We start from the raw sequence: 27787 nt of genomic DNA, 5'->3' as shown, positions 1-27787 counted from the left end.
GCGGGCTGGCGCTGGCTGGTCTCTGTGATCCTGTTGGCGTGTGGTTGCCGGTCGCGTTTTTTTTTTGTTTTTGATCGCTTTGATTTGATTGGGTGGTGCTGGCTGTCTGGGGGTGTTGTGGCTGCTGTTTCTGCTGCCGTTTGTTTGTGGTGTGGGCGCCCGTGGCTGCTGGGTCTGGTGCAGGGGGGTGGCTGATGTTGTGACTGGTGGCAGCGCGCGCGCGTGGTGGTTGTCGGGGCTGACAAACTGTGTATATGTATGTGTGTGTGTGTGTGTGTGTGTGTGTGTGTGTGTGTGCGTGTATGTATGTATGTATGTATGTATATGTGTATGTGTATGCATGTGTATGTGTACATGTGTATGTTTATGTGTATGTATATATATATATATATATATGTATGTATATTTCTGGGGGTACGTTCTGGGCCTGCCTGTCGGGTGGGGGTCGGCGCCTCAGGCTACTGCATCCGGACTGCGTGTCTGGAGCTCCTGGGTCCCGCCGTCCATCCCTTCCGGGTGCCCGTCTTGGTTGGGGCCTGCTGGGTCTGGTCCCTGCGTCTACTGTGGTGGCTTGGTGCTGCAGGGTATTCCGAGGTGCTGCGAGTCGGCCAGTTGTTGGGGTAGCGACCTTGTGTGTCAGCATGTCTGTGATCTTCTTTTAATTCTTTTATTTATTTATTTTTTTTTTTTTATAAATAGATTTAATTATTTATTTATTCTTTTTTTTTTTTAAATATATTTTATTAATATTATTATTATTATTATTATTATGTATTTATTTATTTTATTTATTTATTCCCCTACCTCAGGGGGGGGGACTCGGCGGGGCGGTTGCTGGTTGTTCCATCTCCATCGTTGGGGTCCCTGCGGGTGGGGTGGGTGGTTCCTGTGGCCCCGTGCTGGGTGGTCCTGTGGCGGCCGGCTTGGGTGGGGTGGCCGTGGGCTGGCCTCGCCGCGCTCTCCGGGGGTGGGGGGGGCTCGTGGGGGCCCGGTTGCGGGTGGGGCGGGGGCGGTCTTCCCGTCCGGTTGCAGGGGATCTCCGGGCCCCTCGGGCGGGGCGTTCCGCCTTTCTGTCCGTGTGGGGTGTGGTCTCTCGCTGGCTTGGGGTCTGGCTGCCCCCTGTTTTTCTCGTGCCTTGTCCTCTGCCGGGTGCGTCTGTCTGCGGCCTGCTGCTGGCCCTTGTGGGCGGCACGGTGGGCCAGGCTCTGGGGTTCCTGTCGCTGTCCGGCTTGGCTGCGTGGGGGCGGTGGCCCCTGGTTCCCTGGGCACCACACCTACTGTTTGTGGGATGGGCTCTCGGGGAGGCTGGGGCCGTACTCTGGCTCCCGCACACACTGGGAGTCAAATGTATTGTACATGCAAATTCACATATACTCACACACATACATAGGTACCTACGCTCCCACATACATATACAAATAAATACAGTACATATTTACACACTCAAAGTTCGTACATCCACACGCACATTCATTATACAAACATACTGTATACACATACTGTACATATACATTCACTGTAAAAACATACATATACACATACTGTACATATAAACTCACTGTACAAACACACATACACATACTACACATACATTCACTGTACAAACACACACATACATATACTGTACATATACATTCACTGTACAAACACATATACACATACTGTACATATACATTCACTGTTCAAACACACATACTGTATACACATACTGTACATATACATTCGCTGTACACACATATACACATACTGTACATATACATTCACTGTACAAGCACACATTTACACATACTGTACATATACAAGTACATATGCACACATACACTCATGCACATAATCACGTTTCATCAAACATATATGTTGTTGCCCTAGGGTAAACTGGGTATAACACATGGCACACTGACAAAGCTTAACCTATTGTGACTATAACAATCTACAAGGTTAATGTAGGTTGCTTCTCTTTCTTCCCCTCCATTTTTCTGCATTCTTTCTTATCTCAAGTTATCATTACGTATATGTATTGTTGCATTTGAACAATTGTATTGTTGATAATAAAGGTAAAGTACTGGTATTGTTTATTATCAATAGCACTATTTCTATTGGTATTCATATTGCTCCATTTTTAGTGTAATAATGCTCATTGTCATTTCTGTATTTTTAAATTTTTTTTCGCTAACTGCTTATTTGCTATTACTTTTACCATCATATTTGTACATGTCGTATTTGCTGATGTTGCTCTGTTGTTGTTGTTGTTGTTGTTGTGTTTGCTGTTGTTGTTTTTGTCTCTCTGTCTAATCCCCCTCTTGTCCCCACAATTCCCCCCTCTGTCTTCCTTTTTCTCTCTTTCTATCCCCTCCTGCTCCGGCCCGGCTGCACCAAATGATAATATAAATACATTTAATAAAGTCAAAATACAAGTAAGGCAACAAGAGAAGTATCCTACACTTCTCTTTTGTAAAGTAAATCTGAACAGCCGATATGGGCATCTACATCTGCTATATGATTTGCCCGAGAAGCTGGGCAGGACATTAAAAAAAATAAAAAATAAATAAAAAATTTAAAAAAATTAAAAAAATTTACAAAAATAAATAAATAAATAAAAGAACTCGTCTGAGTGGCCAGAAGAAGAAGACGAGCTTGTTCAAAGACAATCTTCCTCCTTGATATCGTCGCTGCCATTACAATACACATAATTTCAATCTGCCATAAAAACTTTATTTAGGTAGAAATATCCCAGAATAACAGAATGGCATGATTGTATTGTAAGACAATTTGTTGTTGCTTTTTTGGTTAGACCGGATGTAAGGCGTAGTGCTAATACTGTCAAGTCGCCAACCGGACGTGTGATTGGTATGAGAAAAGACTTGACATGTTTTGACGAAAATCTCAGATAAAAGTGACTTTAGACTTTCTCTCTAACGTCTTTGTTTCTGATGAGCTTTTATCCCATCTTACAAAAGCAGTTTGAGTAACAAACATTTTATGTTTTCAATGCACTTAACTGTAATGTAAACACGGACATGAAGTTTCTCACTACAAGCAGCAATGCACGCCAGAAGCGCTAGCTCCAATGATGTCGTCTCACGACGATTGAAGATAAAATTGTCTTGTCTTGTCTGGAGAATGACTTGCCATGACTTTGGATCTGAGTTTTCCATAAGGTCCACCTTCCTTTGTGCAGTTCTGCTAGCTATTTTGTAGCCTGTGGTTCAACAGTAACTGGACGCCATTACACATTTCCCCAAGCTGCGGAACAAACCTTTCATTCCATCCATTTGCTACCGCGTATCCCTTTTGGGGTTGCGGGGGGTGCTGGAGCCTAACTCAGCTGCATTCGGGCGGTAGGCGGGGTACACCCTGGACAAGTCGCCACCTCATCGCAGGGCCAACACAGATAGACAGACAACATTCACACTCAGATTCACACACTAGGGCAAATTTAGTGTTGCCAATCAACCTATCCCCAGGTGCATGTCTTTGGAGGTTTTTTGACCCTCAGCGGAAAAAAAACCAAGGGTCAAAAATGTTAGTGTCCTGTGATTATGCTTGGCTTTGTGATTTTATGATATAAACTGATGCTATATATTGTATCAATGAAGTCATCAATGAACGTTTGCTTATTAGGGTTTAATTAAGTCAATACTGAAGTCACCACAAAATAAAATTATTTTTTGACCAGTGTACATCCATTTTGCCTTGTTGTAACGTAGTAGTTTTGGTGTTGAATTTAGGTGTTCGTTTTCCATCAGACTTTCCATCAGACTTCATTACCATCGTCGTTGTCGAAGCAGTGTCAACTTTAATATTTGTCCATGTCCTTGATGTCATAGACAAGTAATGTATTCCTGCTTCTGGACCTCCATTCAGCTTGATGTAGATTTTACAGTTGGCGCTTCAAGTGCCCTGAATTTTTCCCTGCTTTCTCAAGTCGCGTGCTTTCTTGGCAATTTCAGCATTACATTTTGTGAGGCGCTCATTCATGTACACATTTGTACCCTTCAGCTTCTTTCCCGGTTTCAGCAGTGCCATTTTAGATTTTCTGTTATTGAGTTTCACGAGGATGACGGAGTGGTGGTGTTCTTTCTTCCATTTAGTGGGATGCATGTTTTGATGGTATTAATGTCCATTTCAATTTCCTTTGCATTGCAGAAAGTTGACCACTTGATGTTCTGCTGAGTCAACATCCATTTCATTTGGTTCTCCTCAGTTATTCACAGCTTTCGTGTAGGATCTTGGTTTAATTCGGTGCCCTATCATAATGATATTCATTAGTTTATTCTGATCCATATCATCCATGATCTTCCTTATCATGTTGTCTAGTTCAGTGTTTTTCAACCTTTTCTGAGCCAAGGCACATTTTATTAATTGAAAAAATCCAGAGGCACACAACCAGCAGAAATAATTGAGAAATGAAACCCAGCAGACGACAATAAAAAGTCGTTTTCATGGTTCACTATAACTCTTGTCTCAAAGTAGGTGTACTGTCTCGACCTGTCACATCACATTGTGACTTATTTTGAGGTTTTTGACGTTTTCCTGTGTGTCATATTTTAGTTCTTGCTCCTATTTTCGTGGCTTTTCCTGTTTTGCTGGTATATTCCTGGAGCAGTTTCATGTCATCCTTGAACGCTATTCCCCGCACTTGCTTTGTTTTGGCAATCAAGACTATTTCAGTTGTGCAGACGCTATCCTTTGTGGGTACATTCTTGATTGTCGTGTCATGTACGGATGTACTTTGTGGACGCCGTCTGCTCCACGCGCTGTAAGTCTTTGCTGTCGTCCAGCATTCTGTTTTTGTTTACTTTGCAGCAAGTTCAGTTTTAGTTTCATTTTGCATAGCCATCCCTAAGCTTCAATGCCTTTTCTTAGCGGCACTCGCCTTTTGTTTATTTTTGGTTTAAGCGTTGGACACCTTGTTACCTTCACGCTGCCTCCCGCGTATTGTGATCACGACAAACCGGGTTCCCGACATCTACAAAGCAATTAGCTACCTGCTGCCACCTACTGATATGGAAGAGTATTACACAGTTACTCTGCCGAGCTGTAGACAGCACCGACACTCAACAACGACACAATATTTGCAATTATTTAATTACTGGTTTGCAAAAAATATCTTTAACCCAATTAAGTGAAATTACATAATCTCCCACGGCACACCAGACTGTATCTCACGGTACACTAGTGTGTCGCAGCACAGTGGTTGAAAAACACTGGTCCAGTTTCACTGCAATATTTTCTTCTTGGAGAATCTTCACTTCTTGACGCATGTCCTGAGAATCCCTTTCCTATGTTATTATTCTGAGTTTGATGAATTTATCAATTTCCCTGCAGACTTCACAGATCTTTAAGTTATTTTGTTACTCTTTCCATGTCTGCTTTGCAATCTTCTTTAAGTTATATTATTACTCTGTCCAGGTCTGCTTTGTGTTCTAATCTTACTCTTTCCATGTCTGCTCTCATCTAATCTTGCATTTTCTATGTCATTGACAATTTTTTGTAGTATCAAGTCTTGCTTCCCATCTTGTCCTGTATCCAACATTGAATCTTACTTCCCCTTGTGTCCTGTGTCCAGAGAATCATTTGATTCAGATGACACCGCAAGTTTCGGGATTCAAGTTTTTCTTCTGGATTTTGACATTACAGCGGCTAGCCGACGGCAGTGCCTCTTGTATAAGCTCACGAACGGCAGTCGCTTCTTTAACAACTTGCGGCACTACTAAATTTTCTATTTCAACAATTTCGTACCTTTCGCCGTTCAGAGATCAACTTGAGGTGTCAGCCTGTCAACTTATATCACTCTGTGTCGTAGGAAGAACTTTAAAAAAAAAAAACTTTCGCTGTAGCTTCTGGTTGCTAGGCAACCACTTTGAATTGCGGTGGGGGATGTTGGCTTGAGGCTAACGGCTCTTCCAACTGTCCTTATTTTAGCGAATGAATGCCTCTTACCGGACCAAAATCAGTTTGAAGATGCCAGGTAACTCTCCTGTGGCTGTGTTCACAAACCAGTGGTCAAAAATCTTCAAATAAATCAAAAACCCCGGGAGCAAAAGCTGAGCCTTTTTCTTTGCGTCGTCTCCTATTGACAGGAAGTGACATATATAATTGGCCAATAAAACGCGCTACATAATTAGCCAATAATACAAAATCCACTGATAAACGCAAAATATTGTCAGGGAAATTGACATAAACGTGAATGGAGTATTGTCATTGTAAGGAGAAGGATAATTTGTTTGGAAAAATAATGTGTCCGGGAACGCTCATTCAGCCCTGAAACACGTCCTAAATTAAACAATGTCGAGACAGTCACTTGAAACAGAGGCTAAACCACGAATCTAAAGCTTGCAAGAACAATCCATACACCCACAACACATCCCACACGATTTGGTTGTTGTAAACCACATCATTGATGTGACAATGTACAAACAGGAGGACAGCAGCCGCAAATCTCTTTATTTTTCTTAGTCTTAATTCCTTTCTTTACGCATGAAGCTGAGAAGAACAGCAAAACACACTTCCCCGCTTCACAATAATAACCTGGTGCGCCACATCCGGTTTGACTGCGTTAACAAAATAAAGGTTTCAAAAAAGTTCCTTACACAAGCATAATGTAGTTAAGGCACTTATTGATACATTTACACAATTATTATGCTTTGACCTTAAATATTGGTAAAAATTGTCCAAAGATGTATCGCACCAATAAATGTGTGGATTATTGCGAGGACAAGTGGTTAGAGTGTCCGCCCTGAGATCGGTAGGTTGGAGTTCAAATCCCAGCCGAGTCATACCAAAGACTATAAAAATGGGACCCATTACCTCCCTGCTTGGCACTCAGCATCAAGGGTTGGAGTTGGGGGTTAATTCACCAAAAATGATTCCCGGGCGCGGCGCCGCTGCTGCCCACTGCTCCCCAATGGGATGGGTCAAATGCAGAGGACAAATTTCACCACATCTAGAGTGTGTGTGACAATCATTGGTACTTTAATCTTTAATCTTTAATCTTAGTAAATGGATGTAATGTAATGTTTTCAAATTAAGGAATAATCGGGTAATTAATTGTGATAATATCAATCAAAACAATTGTGATTATTATTTTTGCCATAATGGTCAAGCCCTATTGATAACTGCACTTTGATAAACTTATGGAAGTACTAGCGATAGATTGCTAGCTTATATACTAACATGAAAACAAGCGACAAACGTCTTTCCCCATTAGGAAATGTCATACCCCAATCTAAAAAAAATTGTAAAAACACATTGCTATCTAAACAACTGAGATACAGTATTCACATTGAAAATAAAGGCTGTGCTGTCGTTGCACAAAGTGATCCATATAAACTCTAAAGTGTGGCGTTGAAACAGACGGGTATCCGTTCAACAGGAAGTGAGCTTGCGTGACATCACATAAACCTTAAGTTTAATAAATTCATATAAAAAAATTTAAAAAATAGAAATAAAAAAAATAAAAAAAAACCTTAAGTGAAAAGAACTAATAACCCAATTTGCATCTTTAAAAAAAAAAACATTCTAAAACGTTTACAAATTAAAATGGAAGAAGATTAACCTATTTAATCACACAAATAAAATTAACATGGCTCTTATGAAGCCAGAACAATATTCGAGGTTTCCGCTGCCAAGAAAGTATATTGGGTGGCTCTTTATTTTAGTTATTGAAAAAATAAAATTTGGTTAAAGGATTTTAGTGTGTGTATTAGTACTTTTTGAGAATATTCAACAATACCACGATAATAATTCTAACCTTGATCATTTTGGTCACAATAACGTAATTTGGCCTTTTTATTTATTGTTTTGGTTTTGTATATTTGAGGGTCCTCCACCCCCTTCTTGACAGACACAAAACATCTTATAGCTTTTGGTTGTGATTTTCACACAGTTTGATATAACGCGGTCGTCTGGCCCGCTGTATGTTTTACCCTTTACATTTAAAAAAAGTTATGCACTGGAGCACAGCTGCCTAAACCTGCTTAGTGAATAGTGACCCCACGTGACGTTACGTGAATGGTGGATTGTCCTCCCATGTCAGGGAATGGACATCAGTAGCTTTGGACATAACTTGGTCGATATTTTCTTATTTTTATTTAGGTATTTTTTTGTTTTAATTCCATTTGAAGACTTTCATAAAGATTTACGGTGTAAGTGTAACAATCTGGTTGCATGTCTGCAAAGGTCATTCATGTCTCCCAGGATGCAAAGGACGGAAGGTAGCAGCTTGCAGGTAAGAACTTGTTTAATTCCAGTACGATGTACAAAAACATGCAGCACATTAACCTAGCGTGAAGCTAACTGGAACTCAAAGTGTTGCCAACAGCAAACAACAAGAAAGTCTAAGTGTAGCAATGAAAACGTGCAACTGTCGCATAGAGTACACCAACACAGGACATGACCAGAGGGACGGGTCACGACAGTATATTTGTAAATACGCAATAATTTGGTGAACGCGACTGACACTGATGGAAAACAAACGGTCAAAAATTTGGGGTCATTGGCACAATCGCGTTATATTGGACTGTGTTATGTCGAACTTTTGAGTGTGCTAAAGTGCAAAATTTTGCTGACAGAGTATATTTAGTTTTTTTATGTACCGTAACTTCGATATTTAAAAGTTTACATTACAATTATGTCAACATATACAAGAAATGCAAGTTTATTGCATTTGAAAGGGTATACTTTCAATATTATTATGATTATTATTATTACATCAGTGGTTAATTTGGTCTCAAAATAATGTGGACAATAATATTGTCTATCGACAATAATGTGTTATCGGCCCAGGCTGAACAGAAGACACACAGATGCTTTTGAAAACTCACCAGAGTCAGAACAAGATGTTGCCACAGGCATTTTATAAATGTCTTTCTCCTGGAATCCTCCAGCAAACTTGTTAGGTCAACTGCAGAGAAAGAGAATGATAAGACAGAATAATTCAAAACACATTTCCAAGTATTGATTGCATAAATTCCCTGACATATCAGCCGGCAATACTGTGCGTATTGATGGTAAAAAAATCAATCAGAGAGCACAGCTTTTAAATTCACATGTATGTTAATTTCACATTTCACATTCATTTTACTGCATAATTTGCCTCTTAGGGCTATCGTTTGGCCAAGTGGATTATTTTGAATGTTTTGCAAATGTTTAAAAAAAGCGAGATAGCTTTAGAAGAGTAAAAAAAAAACATGTCCAAGAAAACAAATGCCTTCCTGCCATGAAAACAGTTGCCGGCTCAGAGCTATCTTGTTTTCAATCAGTCCAAAAAGGGCCCCACCCACACTAACCTCTATGTAACTCTGTTTAGGGCTTTAGATGGACAACCCTTCAGTTACTGCCCTCAAGTCCATGGGGGAATATACTGTAAGTAGCGGATGGAAAGATTGAACAAGCGAGTGAGTAGGCAGGCCAGCCAACATTGGCTTAGAGAGGATCTGTTGATTCTAATTAATCCATTTAACATTAGGCAGCAAGAGAAAGAACGCCATGGGATCCAAAACTGGCCTGTCAGATGACAGATGAAATAAAAGCTCCAATCAGCAATGGTATAAATTGTATGTTTAATCAATACAAATGTGACCAAAAAGAAAAGAAGACCGAGGTCGTGTGGCAAAATATTAAGGGGGACGTAGGTTTAAATAATAGGGATGAAGAAAGCACACAGCTGATGAGACAAAGACACCAGTAGGAGAAGAAAGGATGCTAATTTTTGGTTGCTATGACAATATGTAGCCATGGTACAAGCAGTGCTACAGCAACCAATGTCACTGCAGGGTCACCCTTGTGTAAATAAAGAGTCTTAACCTCACGTTAAACTTTAAAATGCTGAGGACTGGTCGCCGTCACTTCCATTCCCAGGTTTTTACAACACTCCTTAGAATTTGAAAGACTGACGGTATGCAGTAGAACTCTCTACAATTCATTTAAATTAGCGATCAATTTTAATTGTTGTTTGCATTTATCCAATCTGAATGTGCATACATAATAAAGTTGTGTATAAAAGCTGCCATTAAAATGTAAATGGTCTCACTTGCTCACTTCATTTGAAGGGATTTACTGGCTTTACAGCTGTAATTACAGTACCAGCAGTGCGATAGTGATCAACAAGCTCATAAGCAAAAAGGATGTTACAAAACTGACCGATGCGGATGTGGTCGTTAATACCTTATGATACAATCCACCCCGGAATCCTGTGTTTGCACAGGGAAATGACAGAGCTTGTTAAAAGTATGCTGAGGCCACACGGCAGCTAAGAATGTAAAGCGGATTTCAGCAGAGCTTAGTTTGCCGTGCAAGATTTGGAATAGAATGATGCTAACTGGTAGTTTTCTAGCCTTTGTTTAAGCATTGTGCTAAAATGAATGGGATTACTGTTGTTTGGGTTTGAGTTTTGGGCTAATTGGTCACATGAATGAATGACCAACAGTTCTAATATTTTGTCAAACACAATCTGTTCTGGAAACGGACTAGAGGGGCAACGATTCGTTGACAAATAGACAATAAAATATGTCGTAGAAAAATTTGTCGACAATAGTCAAGTCAGCGCGGCCACTCGAACAACATTGTGGGTGAACATATGTAAAGTGTGGGAACATTTCCTCTTATACTAATCAAAAACATGAATATCTTGCTCACTTTGCAAAGCAGATCTTGATTTTATGACACCAAGTCTGCGAAACGGGAGCTACCTAACAAGTGTGAGACGAAGTTGAGTGAAAAATAACTATAATTTTAACCAAAGTCCACCGGCTAAACTTTGTCTAAATTAATTCAAGTACTTTTTAAAGCAGCCTCAAATTTGCACTGCAATGAAGAAAGGCACAAAAACAAACGTCAATCACACACACACACACACACGCACACGCACACACACACACACAAACGCGCCGGTATCATAAAATTAAAACATACAATCGATTAGATGGCTAAATGTTAAGAATTAATCAATGATACATTTTAATTAACTTTTTCTTTTACATTAGAAATTATACCTTTTTTAGCACTTTGCCTGTCCTTGCTATTTATTGAATGGACAAAAGTGAAATAGTTATTTTTATAAAAGCCTAATGAGCAGCATAGTTACAGTATAAATAAATAGCAATGCATAAATTATTCATATGTGTTGTTAGTAAGCACATGCCTAAAATATCGCAAGCTGAATTTAAAAATAGATGGCTAAATTAGAGCCACTGAATGTGTCCACTTTATAATCTGATTAGTCTACTAATCGACTATCGACTAATCAAAATAGTTAAACGCTTAACATCACAGACATGTACACTAAAATGTCATCGTGAGACATACGTTTGTAAGGAGGAATCACTTAAAACACTCAACCATTCCCTCACTAACTAAACAATGTCAAAAAGGCCACTTGAAACACTGGCTAAATCTCCGACCAAACTACAAAGTTAATACTAGCTGGGACGGCAGCAGTAACTTGAAAGGCATTCTGTATTTCAAGACAGCCTTAAGTCTTTTCCACACTCAAAACAATAGCTATCAAGTGCCTTGAGAACAGCAGTGCTCTTTCAGCCTTCACAATAACAGTCTGGTCTGACTGCGTGAAAAATATTAAAATGGTTCTAACAGTGGCTATATATATATATATTTTTTTTTTAGTGTGTACAAGTACTTTTTGAGCACATTCAACAATGCAGCCATAATAATGACAACCGTGATCATTTTGGTCAATAACTGTGATATGAAATGTTCATATCGTTACATCCCAAATACATAATTAATACTGCATGATAAGGTAAAAACTAGGGGTGTAACGATTTGTTTTAACGACGATTCCATTCGATATTTGTGGTTGCCGATATGAAATTAGGGCCGATCTCATTTCTTTAGAACGTTACGATCCGATACGATTCAGTAAGTTGAAATCTATACAGTAATTTTAGCCAAAAAAAAAATCAACCACTGTGACTGTGAAATAAATACGGGATAGGCTACTGGACACTGCAGGTGAAGTTTCTAATATTCTGTTTATTTCTTGTAAGGGAAATATACAGTATATACATGAATTATGGATACAAACAAGCAAGTAAACAACAATGAATGGTCAATGCATTCACATCTTTTTAGAATAAAGTGCAACCAACACTTTAGCTTGAATTAACAAAGAGGAAATCTTTTTTGCTCACATTTCAACATTCAAGAAAATTTCAATAAAAGTACAGTAACTCACATTGTAATAGTAGATTTACCTGCTCAATAAGGTTACCCGACCTGGCAATACAGTATCTGTTCTCTATCCTGGGGCCGCCAATGACGAACAGCGTCCCAGGTGTGCGAAATCAGGTATGCCCCCTTGCTTCCTAATTTCGATAGCCTCCTTGATCAATTTCTTGTATTTATTTGTTTCTGAGGAATGACTTCTCCATGTGTTTCGGAAGTCGGTGCATCGCCATAACTTGCTCCGCTATCATTGCTGCTTTCTCGGTCGCGTCTTTTGTGGCCTTAAAGTTGTGTTGCAGTTTCATCATTGTTTTGTGTCATTTGTGTTGGTTGTGGCTTTTGCAATTGTACTGTAGCTGAAATGTATAATATTATAATGTACCGCAGTGGAAAAGGACTGACAAATTTGGAGATACACTCTCAGATGCTTTATTAACAAGCGGTAACAGGGAATCAAAACACACAAACAAGAGCTGCTGTTCGCCAGAACTCACGCTCAGACACTCAACACAGCGACACCCAAACTCCGTATGACTCCATTCACTCGCACACAACAACACCTCTTAAAAAGGTGTGCACACACAACACAGATATTACATCATTATGCCATTTGCATTTGTTATGACCTTTCTCAACCACCGTAGGTATCCTCCATTTTTGTTTTGATGACGCCACAGACGGGAAAATAGACTTAACGTTTTTACTATTAAAAGTGCTAAATGTGCCATTAAATCCAATGTTTTCCTCTTTCTAGTATCGATGAAATTGGTCGATTAACTTTTTTAAAATGATCTTGGATCAATACTTAGCTTTTGGAAGGCAAACTTGCCGAGCACAGATCGATATACTTGAAATTTTGGAATATAAATCAGTCTACTGATATATACAGTATATCGATAAATCATTACACCCCGAGTAAAAACTAAGGATGTGCCGATCAGCCTCAGCCAATTTTTGTGAAATAGTACAGTATGTGATTGGTCTCTGCCTTACTGATATTTATTTATATTTTGTCACATTCGATTACCTGGCCCCACCATGGACTGGACTTTCGCTGATGTGTTGGACTTTCACAATATTATGTCAGACCCACTCGACATCCATTGCTTTCGGTCTCCCCTAGAGGGGGGGGTTACCCACATATGCGGTCCTCTCCAAAGTTTCTCATAGTCATTCACATTGACGTCCCACTGGGGTGAGTTTTCCTTGCCCGTATGTGGGCTCTGTACAGAGGATGTCGTTGTGGCTTGTACAGCCCTTTGAGACACTTGTGATTTAGGGCTATAGAAATAAACATTGATTGATTACCAGCTTAGTTAATATAATCACCTCCATTGTGGCAAATAACCAAGGCAAGGCAATTTTATTTATAGAGCACAATTCTTACACAAGCCAATTCAAAGAAAATAAAAATAAGTAAAAAATAAAAATATAAAATCCATCCATCCATCCATTTTCTACCACTTAAAATCATAATTCAAATTAATATCAGAAAAACAATCATAATCAAGTAAAATCAATCAAATACTGTAGATAAAATACTTTTAGTTGTCATATGCACAATTAAATAAAAGTGTTTTCAGCTTAAATTTCAACATTGCTGATGTTGAGCCCCATATCACATCATCTTTAGGAAGACTATTCCATAAAACTGAAACGCAGTTTCACCATGTTTGGTCCTGACTCTGGGCAACAGCAGTAGACCCCTCCCTGACGTATTTAGAGCTCGAGACGGTTCATACGGCTCTAACATGTCAATGATGTACTTTGGCACAAGACCATGAAAAGACTTGTACAGAAGCAGAGCTGTTTTTAAGTCTATTCTCTGAGCAACAGGAAGCCATTGCAGTGACATAAGCACTGGACTAATGTGGTTGTATTTCCCGGTAATAGAACTCGAGCAGCAGCATTCTGGATGTACTGCAGCTGCTTTACAGGTCGTTTAAGAGAGCCCAGTGAGAAGGCCATTACAGTAGTCTAACCTGCTGAAGACAAAGGCATGGATTAGTATTTCTAAGTCTGATTTAGACATTAATCCTCTGATTTTGGCAATGTTTTTCAGGTGGTAAAAAGCTGCTGATGTTATTGAATGAATGTGACTGTTAAAGTTAAAGTCTGAGTTAGGGCTGGGCGATATGGCCTTTTTTTAATATCTCAATATTTTTAGGCCATATCGCGATACACGATATATATCGCAATATTTTGCCTTAGCCTTGAATGAACACTTGATGCATATAATCACACCAGTATGATGATTCTATGTGTTTACATTAAAACATACTTGTTCATACTGCATTAATATATGCTCTTTTTTTAATGAATTTATTATTATTGTTGTTGTTGTTATTCTTAACATTGCTGGGACGGGTTTGGTTTTGGAATTGGATTGCATTATTGTGGTATTGTTGTGTATTGTTTTGTTGATTGATATATGCTCATTTTAAACTTTCATGCATAGAGGAAAATCACAACTAAGTAAATTTACCAAAACTGTACTTATTAAGCAGTGGCACAAACATTCATGTTATTTCAAAACAGAACGTGCAAGATTGTCAGAAACATCTTAAAACAAGCTATTCGTGCACTTTTGTGCATGATGTCCTCAAGATGACAAATCAAAACAACAATAAATTAAAGTGCACTTTTTGTACAGAACGCCACTACAATAGTTTAAAACAAATAAAGTGCACTTTTGTGCATGATGTCACACAAGATATTTCAATAACTGTCAAATAAAAATTAGCTGATAATAGGAAATAAAATTGTGTACGTCCTTCGCTACGTGGTAGGTTCCGGCGGACCTTATCTCCTTATGTCGTTTTTTTTTTCATACGGTGTTGATGTGGAAATGGTTGCCTCTGGATTTAATTGGTGTGGCACCGAACGGAGGTGTTGACATGCGTAGTAAGCACTATTCATTCTCTAGCAGGTGACTTTTCAAATGATGCTACATATTAGCAGTAATGCTACTTTTTATAGCAATGCTTTCGCCCCACACTTGACAAATTACTGTTGTCTGTTAGACATATTCCCACTTGAAGCCAAACCACCGCCAGACGATGGACCCCCTGCTGTTTTGGGGGGGAATTAATTATTCCTTCATTTGTTACCAGATTCGCACCTTCTTTCTCTCGTATTACCGCTAGCATCACAGCTAACGTTACCCATGCTGCTCCCTCTTTGCTGCGCGAGGGCGTATACGTACAGTACGTGACGTATGACGTGACAGTATGTGACGTGTGCAAGAAGGTGCGCTTGTCTGTCTGTGAGAAGGAGACACAGGAAAGAGCGAGGAGAGCCTATAGTGTAATGCCAGCAGCTAAAAGCAACTGCGTGAGAACGTATACTCGAATATCACGATATAGTCAATTTCTATATCGCACAGACAAACCCGCGATATATCGCCCAGCCCTAGTCTGAGTCCATTTTTACCCGTGCATTTATGACCTGATTATTAGGTTTTTCAGGGACAGGGTCTCAAGGTGACTAATAATATTTTATATTTGCTTCTGTGGTCCAAAGACAAGGATTTCAGTTTTGTCTGAGTTTAGCTGAAGAAAATAGTTTTGCATCCACACACTGATCTGTTCAATACAGGGACAAAGTGAATCAACAGGCCAACGTTTACCTGCCATCAGTGACATGTAGATCTGAGTGTCATCTGCATGGTTGTGTTAGGACACATGGAAGCTGCATATTAGCTGGCCTAGTGGCAGCATGTAGAAGTTAAACACTTGGGGTCACAAAATTGAGCCCTGAGGAACCCTGCAAGTCATAGCCATTTGGTCAGAGAGACAGTTACAAATTTTAACAAGGTATGTCCTGTGATCGAAATAGAACTTGAACCAGTAAGAACCATATATTCCCACCCAGTTTTCTAACCTCTGTATTAAGGTAGTAGGGTCAACTGTGTCAAAGGCAGCGCTCAGGTCCAGCAGAACCAAGACAGACTTTTCCTGTGTCTGTGTTCAGGCGGACATCATTTGTCACCTTGATCAGAGCAGTATCGGTGCTGTGGTGGTGCCTAAAGCCTGATTGGAAAGTATCAAACACATTGTTATGCAGGAGAAAGTCACTAAGCTGTTGGTATACAACGTTTTCTAGGACTTTGCCCAAAAATGGCATAGGCTGATAGTTGTTCAGTACTGTGCCATCAATACTGCTTTTCTTTAGGAGGGGCTTAATGACAGCAGTTTTTAAGGCTTTTGGAAATGTTCCAGTCTGAAGTGAGATGTTAACTAAATGACCACATTGTGGTAACTAACTGCTCAGCACAGTTTAGAGACATCTAGTGGGTTACTCATTAAGGCAGCATGTTAATGTACTCAGACTGTGGATGATTTCTTCAACTGTTTTGTCAGTGACGGGAGTGCCAGCTCGAGTTGACTCGTTGGCTGTAGAGTAGTCATTTGTTTCCAGGAATTATTGCATGTTTAATGCCTTGAACTTTATAATGAAAGAATATTGCAAACTCATTGCACTGTGATGTGGAAATTAGTTCTATTGGAAGTGAAATTGGAGGGTTTGTAAATTTCGTAGTATCTTGAGTATCATTATTACGGGGAGACCAGGCTAAACATGTTTATCGTAGTAAGAGCAAGCCAGAAGCAGAAATGTCTAGATTATTTTCATGTTTACAAATTTGTGAAATAATTCCCTGGACACAGGAAAAACTTTGACGGCTAACACAAAGGATTTGAATGAGTAGTCAATTGTAGTTTTTACTTATAAGTATTGTGTAGTATTGACTTTATTGTGATCAAAACTAATAAGTAATAAAAGACTAACTGGTTTAAATTTGGTATCGATATTGTTACATTGTTAATAGCACTCACAATAAATATAGAAAAAATTACAGTTAATACATGTGATTGGTATTGGTATTAGAGCTGCAGCTATCGAATATTTTAGTAATCGAGTATTCTATCGAATATCCCAACCGATTAATCGAATAAATCATATTTTTGCTTAATTAAGGTTTAATTATACATGTTAAGATGTGCCCTCAATTATTGCGTTTGGCCAAATGGTCTTTTATTTCCTAAACGCCTGTTTTCATTATGGAAGGCTGACACGCACAGCTGAAATGCGTACGTGGTTGATTGTGCCAATCTGTGTGTGCTAATAAAAACAGGTGCGCTCACAGCCCTATGTGCTGTGTGGTGTGACCGCATAAACCAAGGTATTGTCTCTCGTGCGTTTTTGATTATTATTTTACAGTGCTGTTTAAATGTTGGTTTCTCCACGCAAATCCACTGAGCTGTTTTCAACCTGCCAACAATACAATAATGACAACCGTTTAAAAATTTTAAGAATGCAATACAGTGCATTCATTGCATGCGAAATAGTAATCAATGTTCATTTTGCCATCATAAAATGTTTTAGATAAAAACACACATAAAATGAGTTCAAAATCATATTCCCTAAGAAAGTTAAAATACAAATATATTTTTAGTATGATAAATAAAACAATAAGAACAGTTTTCATTATATCAAGCATAAAAAGTGGATTAGGTAGTGCCTTTAATACTGCATTTGAAAAGTGCAACTTCATATTCAGAACCAATATGGCTGACAGGAACTTGGCACACAAGTGCTAACACTGTGAACAAGGACTTGGAACTCTTACATTGTACAAAGACTATAGTGGGTGCAAGCGCAAGCTATCCAAGTAGCATGTGGTTGCATGACTTGAATAACCCTAATAACTTTGCATGACTACTTTTGCGGGGTAACTAATGAAAGGCTAATTGAACACGACAGCTCGGATAGCGTTGTTAGTTTCCAACACCTTTTGGCGGCATTTGATGACTTTGTGGGAGTGAGAGAACACATCCTGGTTATCATAATGAATAACATTTATTTTACTAACACAACTTTTGCGTTTACATTTGATAATATATGACTTACCTCACCTCTGAACGTCCCTCAATCGGACGCTTTCTCGACAGGTGCTACAACATCGAACTTGTGCTATTGTGGTATGCGAGCGCCACTTTGCAATGTTTGTATACTACTGTGTTTTCCTTCGATTTTAGTGTGAAGTGTTTCCACACCTGTCTGGATAAAAAAAAGCCTTCAGATTTGCTGCTCCATGATCATGGAATGAATTATAAAAGGATCTGAGGTTACCTGAACTGAATTGTTTTTATTGAAACATTTAATTTTTTACTTATTGCGTGTTTTTATGTTGGAAGTAATTTCTGCTTTTAACTATAGTGTGTAACGGCTTCTGTTTTTGTTGTTGTTACAAGTATTTGTTAAACCTGTCGCTGGTAAAGGGGCGGTAACCCTCGAACACCCTGGTGGACAGCGGAGGTCAGGGAAGCCGTCCGACTGAAGAAGGAGTCCTACCGGGGTATGTTATCCCAGGGGACTCTGGAGGCAGTTGCAAGGTACCGACAGGCCCGAAGGGTAGCGGCTATGGCTGTGGACGAGGCTAAACAGAGGGTGTAACGAGATCTGTCCAGAAATGCTGAAGGCTCTGGGTGTTGAGGGGCTGTCTTGGTTGCTACGCCTTTTCAACATTGCGTGGAAGTCTGGGACAGTGCCGAGGGAGTGGCAGACTGGGGTGGTGGTTCCCCTTTTCAAAAAGGGGGACCAAAGGGTGTGTGTTAATTACAGGGGTATCACACTACTCAGCCTCTCTGGGAAAGTTTACGCCAAGGTACTGGAAAGGAGGGTCCGGCCGATAGTCGAACCTCAGATTCAAGAGGAGCAATGTGGATTCCGTCCTGGTCATGGAACAACTGACCAGCTCTTTACTCTTGCGGGAATCCTGGAGAAGGCCTGGGAGTATGTCTATCCAGTCTACATGTGCTTTGTGGATTTGGAGAAGGCGTATGACCGGGTCCCCCGGGAGATCTTGTGGGAGGTGCTGAGTGAGTATGGGGTGAGGGGAACCCTGCTGAGGGCCATCCAATCTCTGTACAACCAAAGCGAGAGTTGTGTCCGAGTGCTTGGATGTAAGTCGGATCCGTTTCCAGTGGGGGTTGGTCTCCGCCAGGGCTGCGCTCTGTCACCTATCCTGTTTGTGATTTTCATGGACAGGATTTCTAGGCAGAGTCGTGACCATGGCGTAGAGGGTATACGTCTCGGGGGGCTAAAGGTTGCGTCACTGCTGTTTGCAGATAATGTGGTCCTGATGGCACCTCATGACCTTCAGCTCTCACTGGATCGGTTCACAGCAGAGTGTTCAGCGGCTGGAATGAGGATCAGCATCTCCAAATCTGAGGCCATTGTTCTCAGCAGGAAACCAATGGTTTGCACAGTCCAGGTAGAGGACCAGACTCTGTCCCAGGTGGAGAAGTTTAAGTATCTTGGGGTCTTGTTCACGATGAGGGAAAGATGGAGAAGGAAATCCGCCGGAGAATCGGAGCAGCTGGGGCAGTATTGCAGTGCCTCTGCTGCACTGTTGTGACGAAACGAGAGCTGAGCCAGAAGGCAAAGCTCTCGGTCTACCGAGCTATCTACATTCCTACTCTCACCTACGGTCATGAAGTGTGGGTCATGACCGAAAGAATAAGATCGCAGATACAAGCGGCCGAAATGAGTTTCCTCAGAAGGGTGGCTGGCATCTCCCTTAGAGATAGGGTGAGAAGTTCAGTCACTCGAGGGAGACTTGGAGTAGAGCCGCTGCTCCTTCGCTTGGAAAGGAGCCAGCTTAGGTGGTTCGGGCATCTCGTGCGGATGCCTCACGAGCGTCTACCTAGGGAGGTCCTCGTTGCACGTCCCACTGGGAGGAGACCCCGCGGCTGGCCAAGGACCAGATGGGGGGATTACATCTCCTCTCTGGCCTTGGAACGCTTCGGGATTCCCCAGGAGGAAGTTGCTTGTGTTGCTCTGGAGAGGGAAGTCTGGGGGTCTCTGCTGGAGCTGTTGTCCCAGCAACCCGATTCCGGATAAGCGGTTGAAGATGGATGGATGAATGGATGGATGGATGTTGCTGCCCTCTTGGCCAGATCACTCTTACAAAAGAGATTTTAATCTTAATGAGTTTTTACCTGGTTAAATAAAGGAACAAATACACTCATTGGGAAGTGAGTGTTTTTGTGCCTTGATGTTGAAGCTGGTGCCTTGCATTATGTAACAATCATCAAATACCAAACAAAAGTGAAGTGGGAATATATTGAAAGTAGATATCTCCGCACATTTATAGCAATTGGCACAAGGGACAGCCCCGGTGTTTTTATGACAAGTGCAAAGTGCCTTGAGTTGCTCCCACAGTGAGACCGCATTAAAGCATGTAAACATGTGCACGCACACGCACGGACACACACACAGCAATGGGCGAACACGTCTTAATCCACACATGCAAGCTGGCGTCAGGCCTAAAAATAACCTTGTGTTCCCACAGGTTCAGCTTCTCTCATTACTTTACAAGGGAAAACTGCCGTATCCAAGACAACCAAGCGTGGCTCCTCGTTTTTTTTCCCAGGGCACATTGCCATGGCAACAAGGGAAACTGCGTAAAATAATGATGTAATTAAAAACTGATATCATTTAAAGGTTTGACCATTATTTAGCTTCATAACAGGGTTGATCACTATCATATTTACAGTAGTACAGTATATTATAAATATTAGCATAATTCTGGCCAGTAGCTGTTTTTCACACTAACCTGCAAAGATAATAGTGTCCTTAATTAAACACCAAATAACTACACAAAGGAGGAGTTTGTATTAAAACAATGCACCATTATCTCACACACAGTAGGTCATAGCCAGTAGAATATGACCAGTGCCAAATGAAACTGTAATGTTGTGTGTGCATGTATGTATGTATGTATGTGTGTATGTATATATAGCACAGTAAGCCTCAGGGCAACATGCTGAGACACAAACCCCCGAGGAGAAGCTTGTGTAATCGCCAGCCTGCATGGATGTCATTAAAGTGACTCTTTCCATCCATCAGTTTCTTAATGTGGAGAAGAAGACATTTTTAGTATATACTAAAAGTAAATGTTATATTTTTGGTTATGGATGTAAATACCCTAAAGCGATGATGACAAATGAAGTTCAGGCAGAGTAAATGGTAAATGGGTTATACTTGTATAGCGCTTTTCTACCTTCAAGGTACTCAAAGCGCTTTGACACTATTTCCACATTCACCCATTCACACACACATTCACACACTGCTGCCATGCAAGGCCCTAACCACGACCCATCAGGAGCAAGGGTGAAGTGTCTTGCTCAAGGACACCACGGACGTGACGAGGTACTGGGTGGGGATCGAACCAGGAACCCTCAGGTTGCTGGCACGGTCACTCTACCAACCGCGCCACGCCGTCCCCAGAGTGAGAAAACAGGGTGCATTATTATGAATGACAGTAAAATTCTCCTGTACATACAGCAATGTCACATAAAGTTTACATGACACTATAATGAGGCTCATGCATTAAGTATTTTAATCTTTCTGAGGGAAAGTGGGGTAAGAAGTACTTCAAACAAGTCATGATAAACTAGGATGACATTTCCATCAGAGATGAATGAGATTAGCTGATCTTTGAGCCTCCCGCAGGAATATTTATGGTAAATCCTTCACATCCAAATTTAAAAATGTGATAAGAATCTTCTTAAAATTGCCGCAAAAAGATTTTTAATGTAACAGACTATCTCAAAAAGCTTTGATAAGGCTTTTTTATTCTGTTATGTGGTTAAAAATTGCCGGTTATAAAAAGGTACCTTTCAACTTCCTACCAGAAATAATCAGTATATAATTCAAACTTCTATTACAGCACAGACACACTGGTGCTTATGCTATAACATAACTTCTAATATGTTGTGATGTACTGTTACTTCCCTAATAAATTAAATGGACCAAACCTTTGTCAACAAATACCACATCAAAAATATTTGCTTCTAAAGTACCACAATCATTCCTACTTCACTAACTGGTAACTGGCTGTGGCAGACAAACATATTTGTGCAAACAAATATTGAATTTGAATTTGTTGGTTGACAATTGTTGGTTAATAAATGTGTGCGGGGATAATTACTTAATACATATTTCACGTATAAACCCACACATATTTATTTTCTTCACATCCTACAAACACGGAGACCCTAAATTTTGTGAGTGCAAATAGTTGTGCTCTGTGATTGACTGTTGACCTGTTCACAACTTCCCTGAAGTCAGCAGGGCTGTGTATATTTATAAAATACATGAATTTTTTTCAAATCAGATGTTTTTGCATACCACTAAATGAGGTCCAGTACAATTAGTAGTACCCATCAATCATGACACATACCTTAAATGTCATGAATAGGCCAGCTTTTTGGTTATATAGCTGATAATTGATATTAGGGCTGGGCCGATAAAATTATATCAATATACTGCAGGGTTTCCCCTAAACTGCCAACATACCTGTGGCGGTGGAAGTGTGGTTATGGGTGTGTTCAGAATGACGTCATCGAGTAGTTTGCATAATTTGCTATGGTATGATTTTCTTTAAAAAGGCTTAAAAATGTATACATACATTTAAAACAAATCTATTTTTATTCATTGGTATTGATTGTGAATGCAGCTGAGATAGGCTACAGCAGGGGTCACCAACGCGGTGCCCGCGGGCACCAGGTCGCCCGTAAGGACCAGATGAGTCGCCCGCGGGCCTGTTCTAAAAAAAAAAAAAAAAAAAAAAAAAAATTTTTTAAATTAAATCTACATAGAAAACACAAGATACACTTTCAATCAGTGCATCAACACAAACAACCTCCCCCATGCACACTCATCCACACAAAAGGGTTTTTTTCTTTCTGCTACCAATATTCTGGTTCCCACAACATAGACAACACATCTGCAAGGGACACAGTCCCTGAAGCACACATGATTGTATAGGCTGCTGGTCCACTAAATTTTTATTAATTACTATTTTTTTATGTAATTATTTTTATATTGTTTTACTTTCTTTTTTTATCCAAGAAAATGTTTTTTATTTATTTATCTTATTTTATTTTTTTAAAAGGGCCTTATCTTCAACAGACCAGGTTGTCAATGAAATTAGATTTTTTTAGAGGGTTTTTTAAACCAGGCCCAGTCCAGATAATGTCCAAGTCGGACTCAGCAACACACACCTTCATTCATGTACACAGAAAAAAATTAGGGAACACAACAGATTGCATATAATTTATAAACACAACACTTTGCATTCCATTCGAAAGGATGTTCCCTTTAGATTTCCGATCCTTAACATTTTACATTTATCATAATTAAGCTTAAGGCCAGATTGCTGTGAAAATATGTCCAAAAGATTAAGAAGGTTCCGCAAACAATGAGGAAAAATCTTATCTTTGTGAATCAGCCTTTTCTGACATGAACTTCATCAAGAACAAACACAGAACACGCCTCACTGATGCACATCTGCAAGACTCACTCAGAGTTGCAGTGTCAAGTTACACACCAGAGTACAACACACTAGTTAACAGCATGCAATGCCAGGCTTTCCACTAACTGACAAAGAAACAGATAACAGATTTGGTGTCCAGTTCAAAGTGTGACATGATTTAAAAATTTGAGAGTTTACTTTTGTATTTTACATGAGTTACTATTTGTACAAACATGGTGCAAAGTAATTCATGATTTGTTAAAAAATGTTAGTGGCTAGCTAGTTAAAATGGGATATTGTGATTTCACAAGACTGTCTTAGAAGTGATCATTTGAAAATGTTCAATTTGAAAAATGTGCACTTAGAGAAAATATAAAAATAAAGTGTTGCATATTGATATTTATCTGTTTCTATATATATTTATTGTGAGAAATCATTAAGATGATCAGTGTTTCCACAAAGATAAATATCATTAATTATTAATAATAACAGAGTTAAAGGTAAATTGAGCAAATTGGCTACTTCTGGCAATTTATTTAAGTGTGTATCTAACTGGTAGCCCTTCGCATTAATCAGTACCCAAGAAGTAGCCCTTGGTTTCAAAAAGGTTGGTGACCCCTGGGCTACAGCGACCCCGAACGGACAAGCGGTAGAAAATGGATGGATGGATGTTTTCCGTGGTTGTGTTGACATTTCCGTTCCTTTCTGTCTTGATCGCTGAGGGGATTATAATCAAAGGAACATTTGAAATAAAAATGTGAACAGTTAAAGGCCTACTGAAACCCACTACTACCGACCACGCAGTCTGATAGTTTATATATCAATGATGAAATCTTAACATTGCAACACATGCCAATACGGCCGGGTAAACTTATAAAGTGCAATTTTAAATTTCCCGCTAAAATTTCGGTGGAAAATGTCTATGTATGATGACGTATGCGCGTGACGTCAATCGTTGAAACGGAAGTATGCGGACACATTGAATCCTATACAAAAAAACTCTGTTTTCATCTCAAAATTCCACAGTATTCTGGACATCTGTGTTGGTGAATCTTTTGCAATTTGTTTAATGAACAATGAAGACTGCAAAGAAGAAAGTTGTAGGTGGGATCGGTGTATTAGCGGCGGACTACAGCAACACAACCAGGAGGACTGAGAGATGGATAGCAGACGCGCTAGCCGCCGAACTCACCTTAACTTCCTCCGTCTCCGGGCCGCCGACCGCATCTGTGATCGGGTGAAGTCCTTCGTCGCACAGTCGATCGCTGGAACGCAGGTGAGCACGGGTGTTGATGAGCAGATGAGGGCTGGCTGGCGTAGGTGGATAGCTAATGTTTTTAGCATAGCTCTTTGAGGTCCGGTTGCTAAGTTAGCTTCAATCGCGTCGTTAGCAACAGCATTGTTAACCTTCGCCAGGCTGGAAAGCATTAACCGTGTAGTTACAGGTCCATGGTTTAATAGTATTGATGATTTTCTATCTATCCTTCCAGTCAGGGGTTTATTTATTTTGTTTCTATATGCAGTTAAGCACGATCCTATCACATTAGCTCCGTAGCTAAAATGTTTGCCAATGTATTGTCGTGGAGATAAAAGTCACTGTGAATGTCCATTTCGTGTTCTCGACTCTCATTTTCAAGGTGGTTTAAAATACAAATCCGTGATCCACAATAGAAAAAGGAGAGAGTGTGGAATACAATGAGCCAGCTTGTACCTAAGTTACGGTCAGAGCGAAAAAAGATATGTCTTGCACTGCATTCTAGTCCTTCACTCTAACGTTCCTCATCCACGAATATTTCATCCTCGCTCAAATTAATGGGGTAATCGTCGCTTTCTCGGTCCGAATCGCTCTAGCTGCATTGAAAACAATGGGGAAATGTGAGGAGCCTTTCAACCGTTGACGTCACGCTACTTCCTGTAAAGGCAAGGCTTTTTTTATCAGCGACCAAAAGTTGCAACTTTATCGTCGATGTTCTTTACTAAATCCTTTCAACAAAAATATGGCAATATCGCGAAATGATCAAGTATGACACATAGAATAGATCTGCTATTCGTTTAAATAAAAAAAATTCATTTCAGTAGGCCTTTAATATATTTTCTCCTGGTCCATATTTTCCATAGGTAGGGCTGGGCGATATATCGAATATACTATCGCGGGCTTGTCTTTGTGCGATGTAGAAAATGACTATATCGTAAGTATTCGAGTATACGTTCTGACGCAGTTGCTTTTAGTTGCGGGCATTACACTACATGCGTTTCTCACCGTTTCCTGTCTCTCCTTCTCACAGAGACATAAAACCAGCGCACCTTCTTACATACGTCACATACTTTCGCGCGTGCAACGTCATTCACTCTCGCCGAGCAGAGAGGTAGCAGCATGGGTAAAGTTAGCTGTGGTGCTAGCGGAGTGGTGCGAGAGGTAATACGAGAGAAAGAAGGTGCAAATCTGGTAACAAATGAAGGAAGAAGAATTAATTCCCAAGAAAAACAGCACGTGGTGCATTGTCTGGTGGTGGTTTGGCTTCAAGCGGGAAGACGTTGAACAGACAACCGTAATATGTCAAGTATGCGGCAAAAGCGTCGTGACAAAAAGTAGCAGCACTACTAAGCAACCAGAACTGACCCAATTGAGCCTGGCGTCTTCCATCCCCACATCAACACCGTATGAAAAAAATAGTCAACAGAAGGAGATAACATCCGCAGTAACCTACCACATAGCGAAGGACGTACGCTGTTTGATTTCCTATTATGCAGTTCATTTTTATTTGACAGTTATTTAAATATATTGTGTGACATCACCCACAAAAGTGCACTTTATTTTAAACTATTGTAGTGGCGTCCTGTACAAAAAGTGCACTTTAATTTAGTGTTGTTTTGAGGTCATCTTAGTGACATCATGCACAAAAGTGCACTTATAGCTTGTTTTAAAATGTCTCTGACAATCTTGCACTTTCAGTTTTGAAATGACATGAATGTTCATGCCACTGCTTAATAACTGTTTAATAAATACAGTTTTGGTAAATTGACTTAGTTGTGATTTACCTCTCTGCATGAAAGTTTAAAACTAGCATATATTAATGCAGTATGAACAAGAATGTTTTAATGTAGACACATAGAATCACCATACTGGTGTGATTATATGCATCAAGTGTTAATTCAAGGCTAAGGCAAAATATCGAGATATATATCGTGTATCATGACATGGCCTAAAAATATCGAGATATTAATAAAAGGCGATATCGCCCAGCCCTATCCATAGGTCATAAAAAGTATCAACAATTATCGATATCGACCAATACAAAAAACTTATATTGTGTTACAGTTTTTGCCATATCACCTAAACCAGGGGTGTCCAAACTTTTTCCAATGAGGGCCGCACATGGAAAAATTCAAGCATGCGGGGGCCATTTTGATATTTTTCATTTTCAAACCATAACAAAATATATGGATTTTGTTTGTTTTTTACCTTTAGGGCTCCCGGGGACCATAAAGAGTCTAAGTCATTAAAATGTTAAAAACAAGTCAAATAATTATTTTTTTATTTATATAATGCTTACAGTAAATCTGTACAGTATATCAACTTCAGGTTGATACAAAGTTTAAAAAAACAAAAACGTTTTATGCCTTTTCTGTCAAAGACAACTTAGTTTTTTATAATAAGACTGAAGTGGCGAAGTTGGTAGAGTGGCTGTGCCAGCAATCGGAGTGTTGCTGATTACTGGGGTTCAATTCCCACCTTCTACCTTCCTAGTCATGTCCGTTGTGTCCTTGGGCAAGACACTTCACCCTTTGCCTCTGACGGCTGCTGGTTAGCGCCTTGCATGGCAGCTCCCGCCATCAGTGTGTGAATGTGTGTGTGAATGGGTAAATGTGGAAATACTGTCAAAGCGCTTTGAGTACCTTGAAGGTAGAAAAGCGCTATACAAGTATAACCCATTTATTTATTTATTTCCCCCACTGCCCAAAACGTTCAGAAAGCAATGTTTGATGTGAAGTAATTAGAGCCTTAAAAATATCAATAATGCAGGACACCATTGATTTTAATTCATTATTATTTTTGAGTAATCACAGTGAAAAGATAAATAAAATCCCATTAAATATATTTGGGATCTAAAAGGTGCCCCACTCAGAAAGTGATACATTTTTATTAGGTTTTTTTTTACTTTCAACACTTAAGTTATGAGCTCAACTTCAGATATATCTGTCGATTTTACGTTTGAACTATTATTTTGTTTGTTTTATGCTCTTTTGTCAAATAAAATGTTGATGTTTTTGTATGGC

The 27787-nt window shown here is 39.8% G+C and overlaps 1 protein-coding gene across 2 annotated transcripts in view; it reads right to left on the bottom strand.

Annotated features, from left to right (window-relative positions):
* mpp2b (MAGUK p55 scaffold protein 2b) overlaps positions 1 to 27787 on the bottom strand; it is a 68878-nt gene that overhangs the window by 39947 nt on the left and 1144 nt on the right. For both annotated transcript variants that reach the window (XM_062056012.1, XM_062056013.1), the window contains exon 2: positions 8826 to 8905. In XM_062056012.1, coding sequence (XP_061911996.1) covers positions 8826 to 8856 — 31 coding nt within the window. In that variant the 5' untranslated portion in view covers positions 8857 to 8905. The remainder of the gene's footprint in view (positions 1 to 8825; positions 8906 to 27787) is intronic.

Source organism: Entelurus aequoreus, linkage group LG08 (genome assembly GCF_033978785.1).
Source record: "Entelurus aequoreus isolate RoL-2023_Sb linkage group LG08, RoL_Eaeq_v1.1, whole genome shotgun sequence".
Lineage (NCBI taxonomy): Eukaryota > Metazoa > Chordata > Actinopteri > Syngnathiformes > Syngnathidae > Entelurus > Entelurus aequoreus.
The sequence above is the reverse complement of the archived record's forward strand: the minus strand, read 5'-3'. Positions and strand labels throughout refer to the sequence as shown.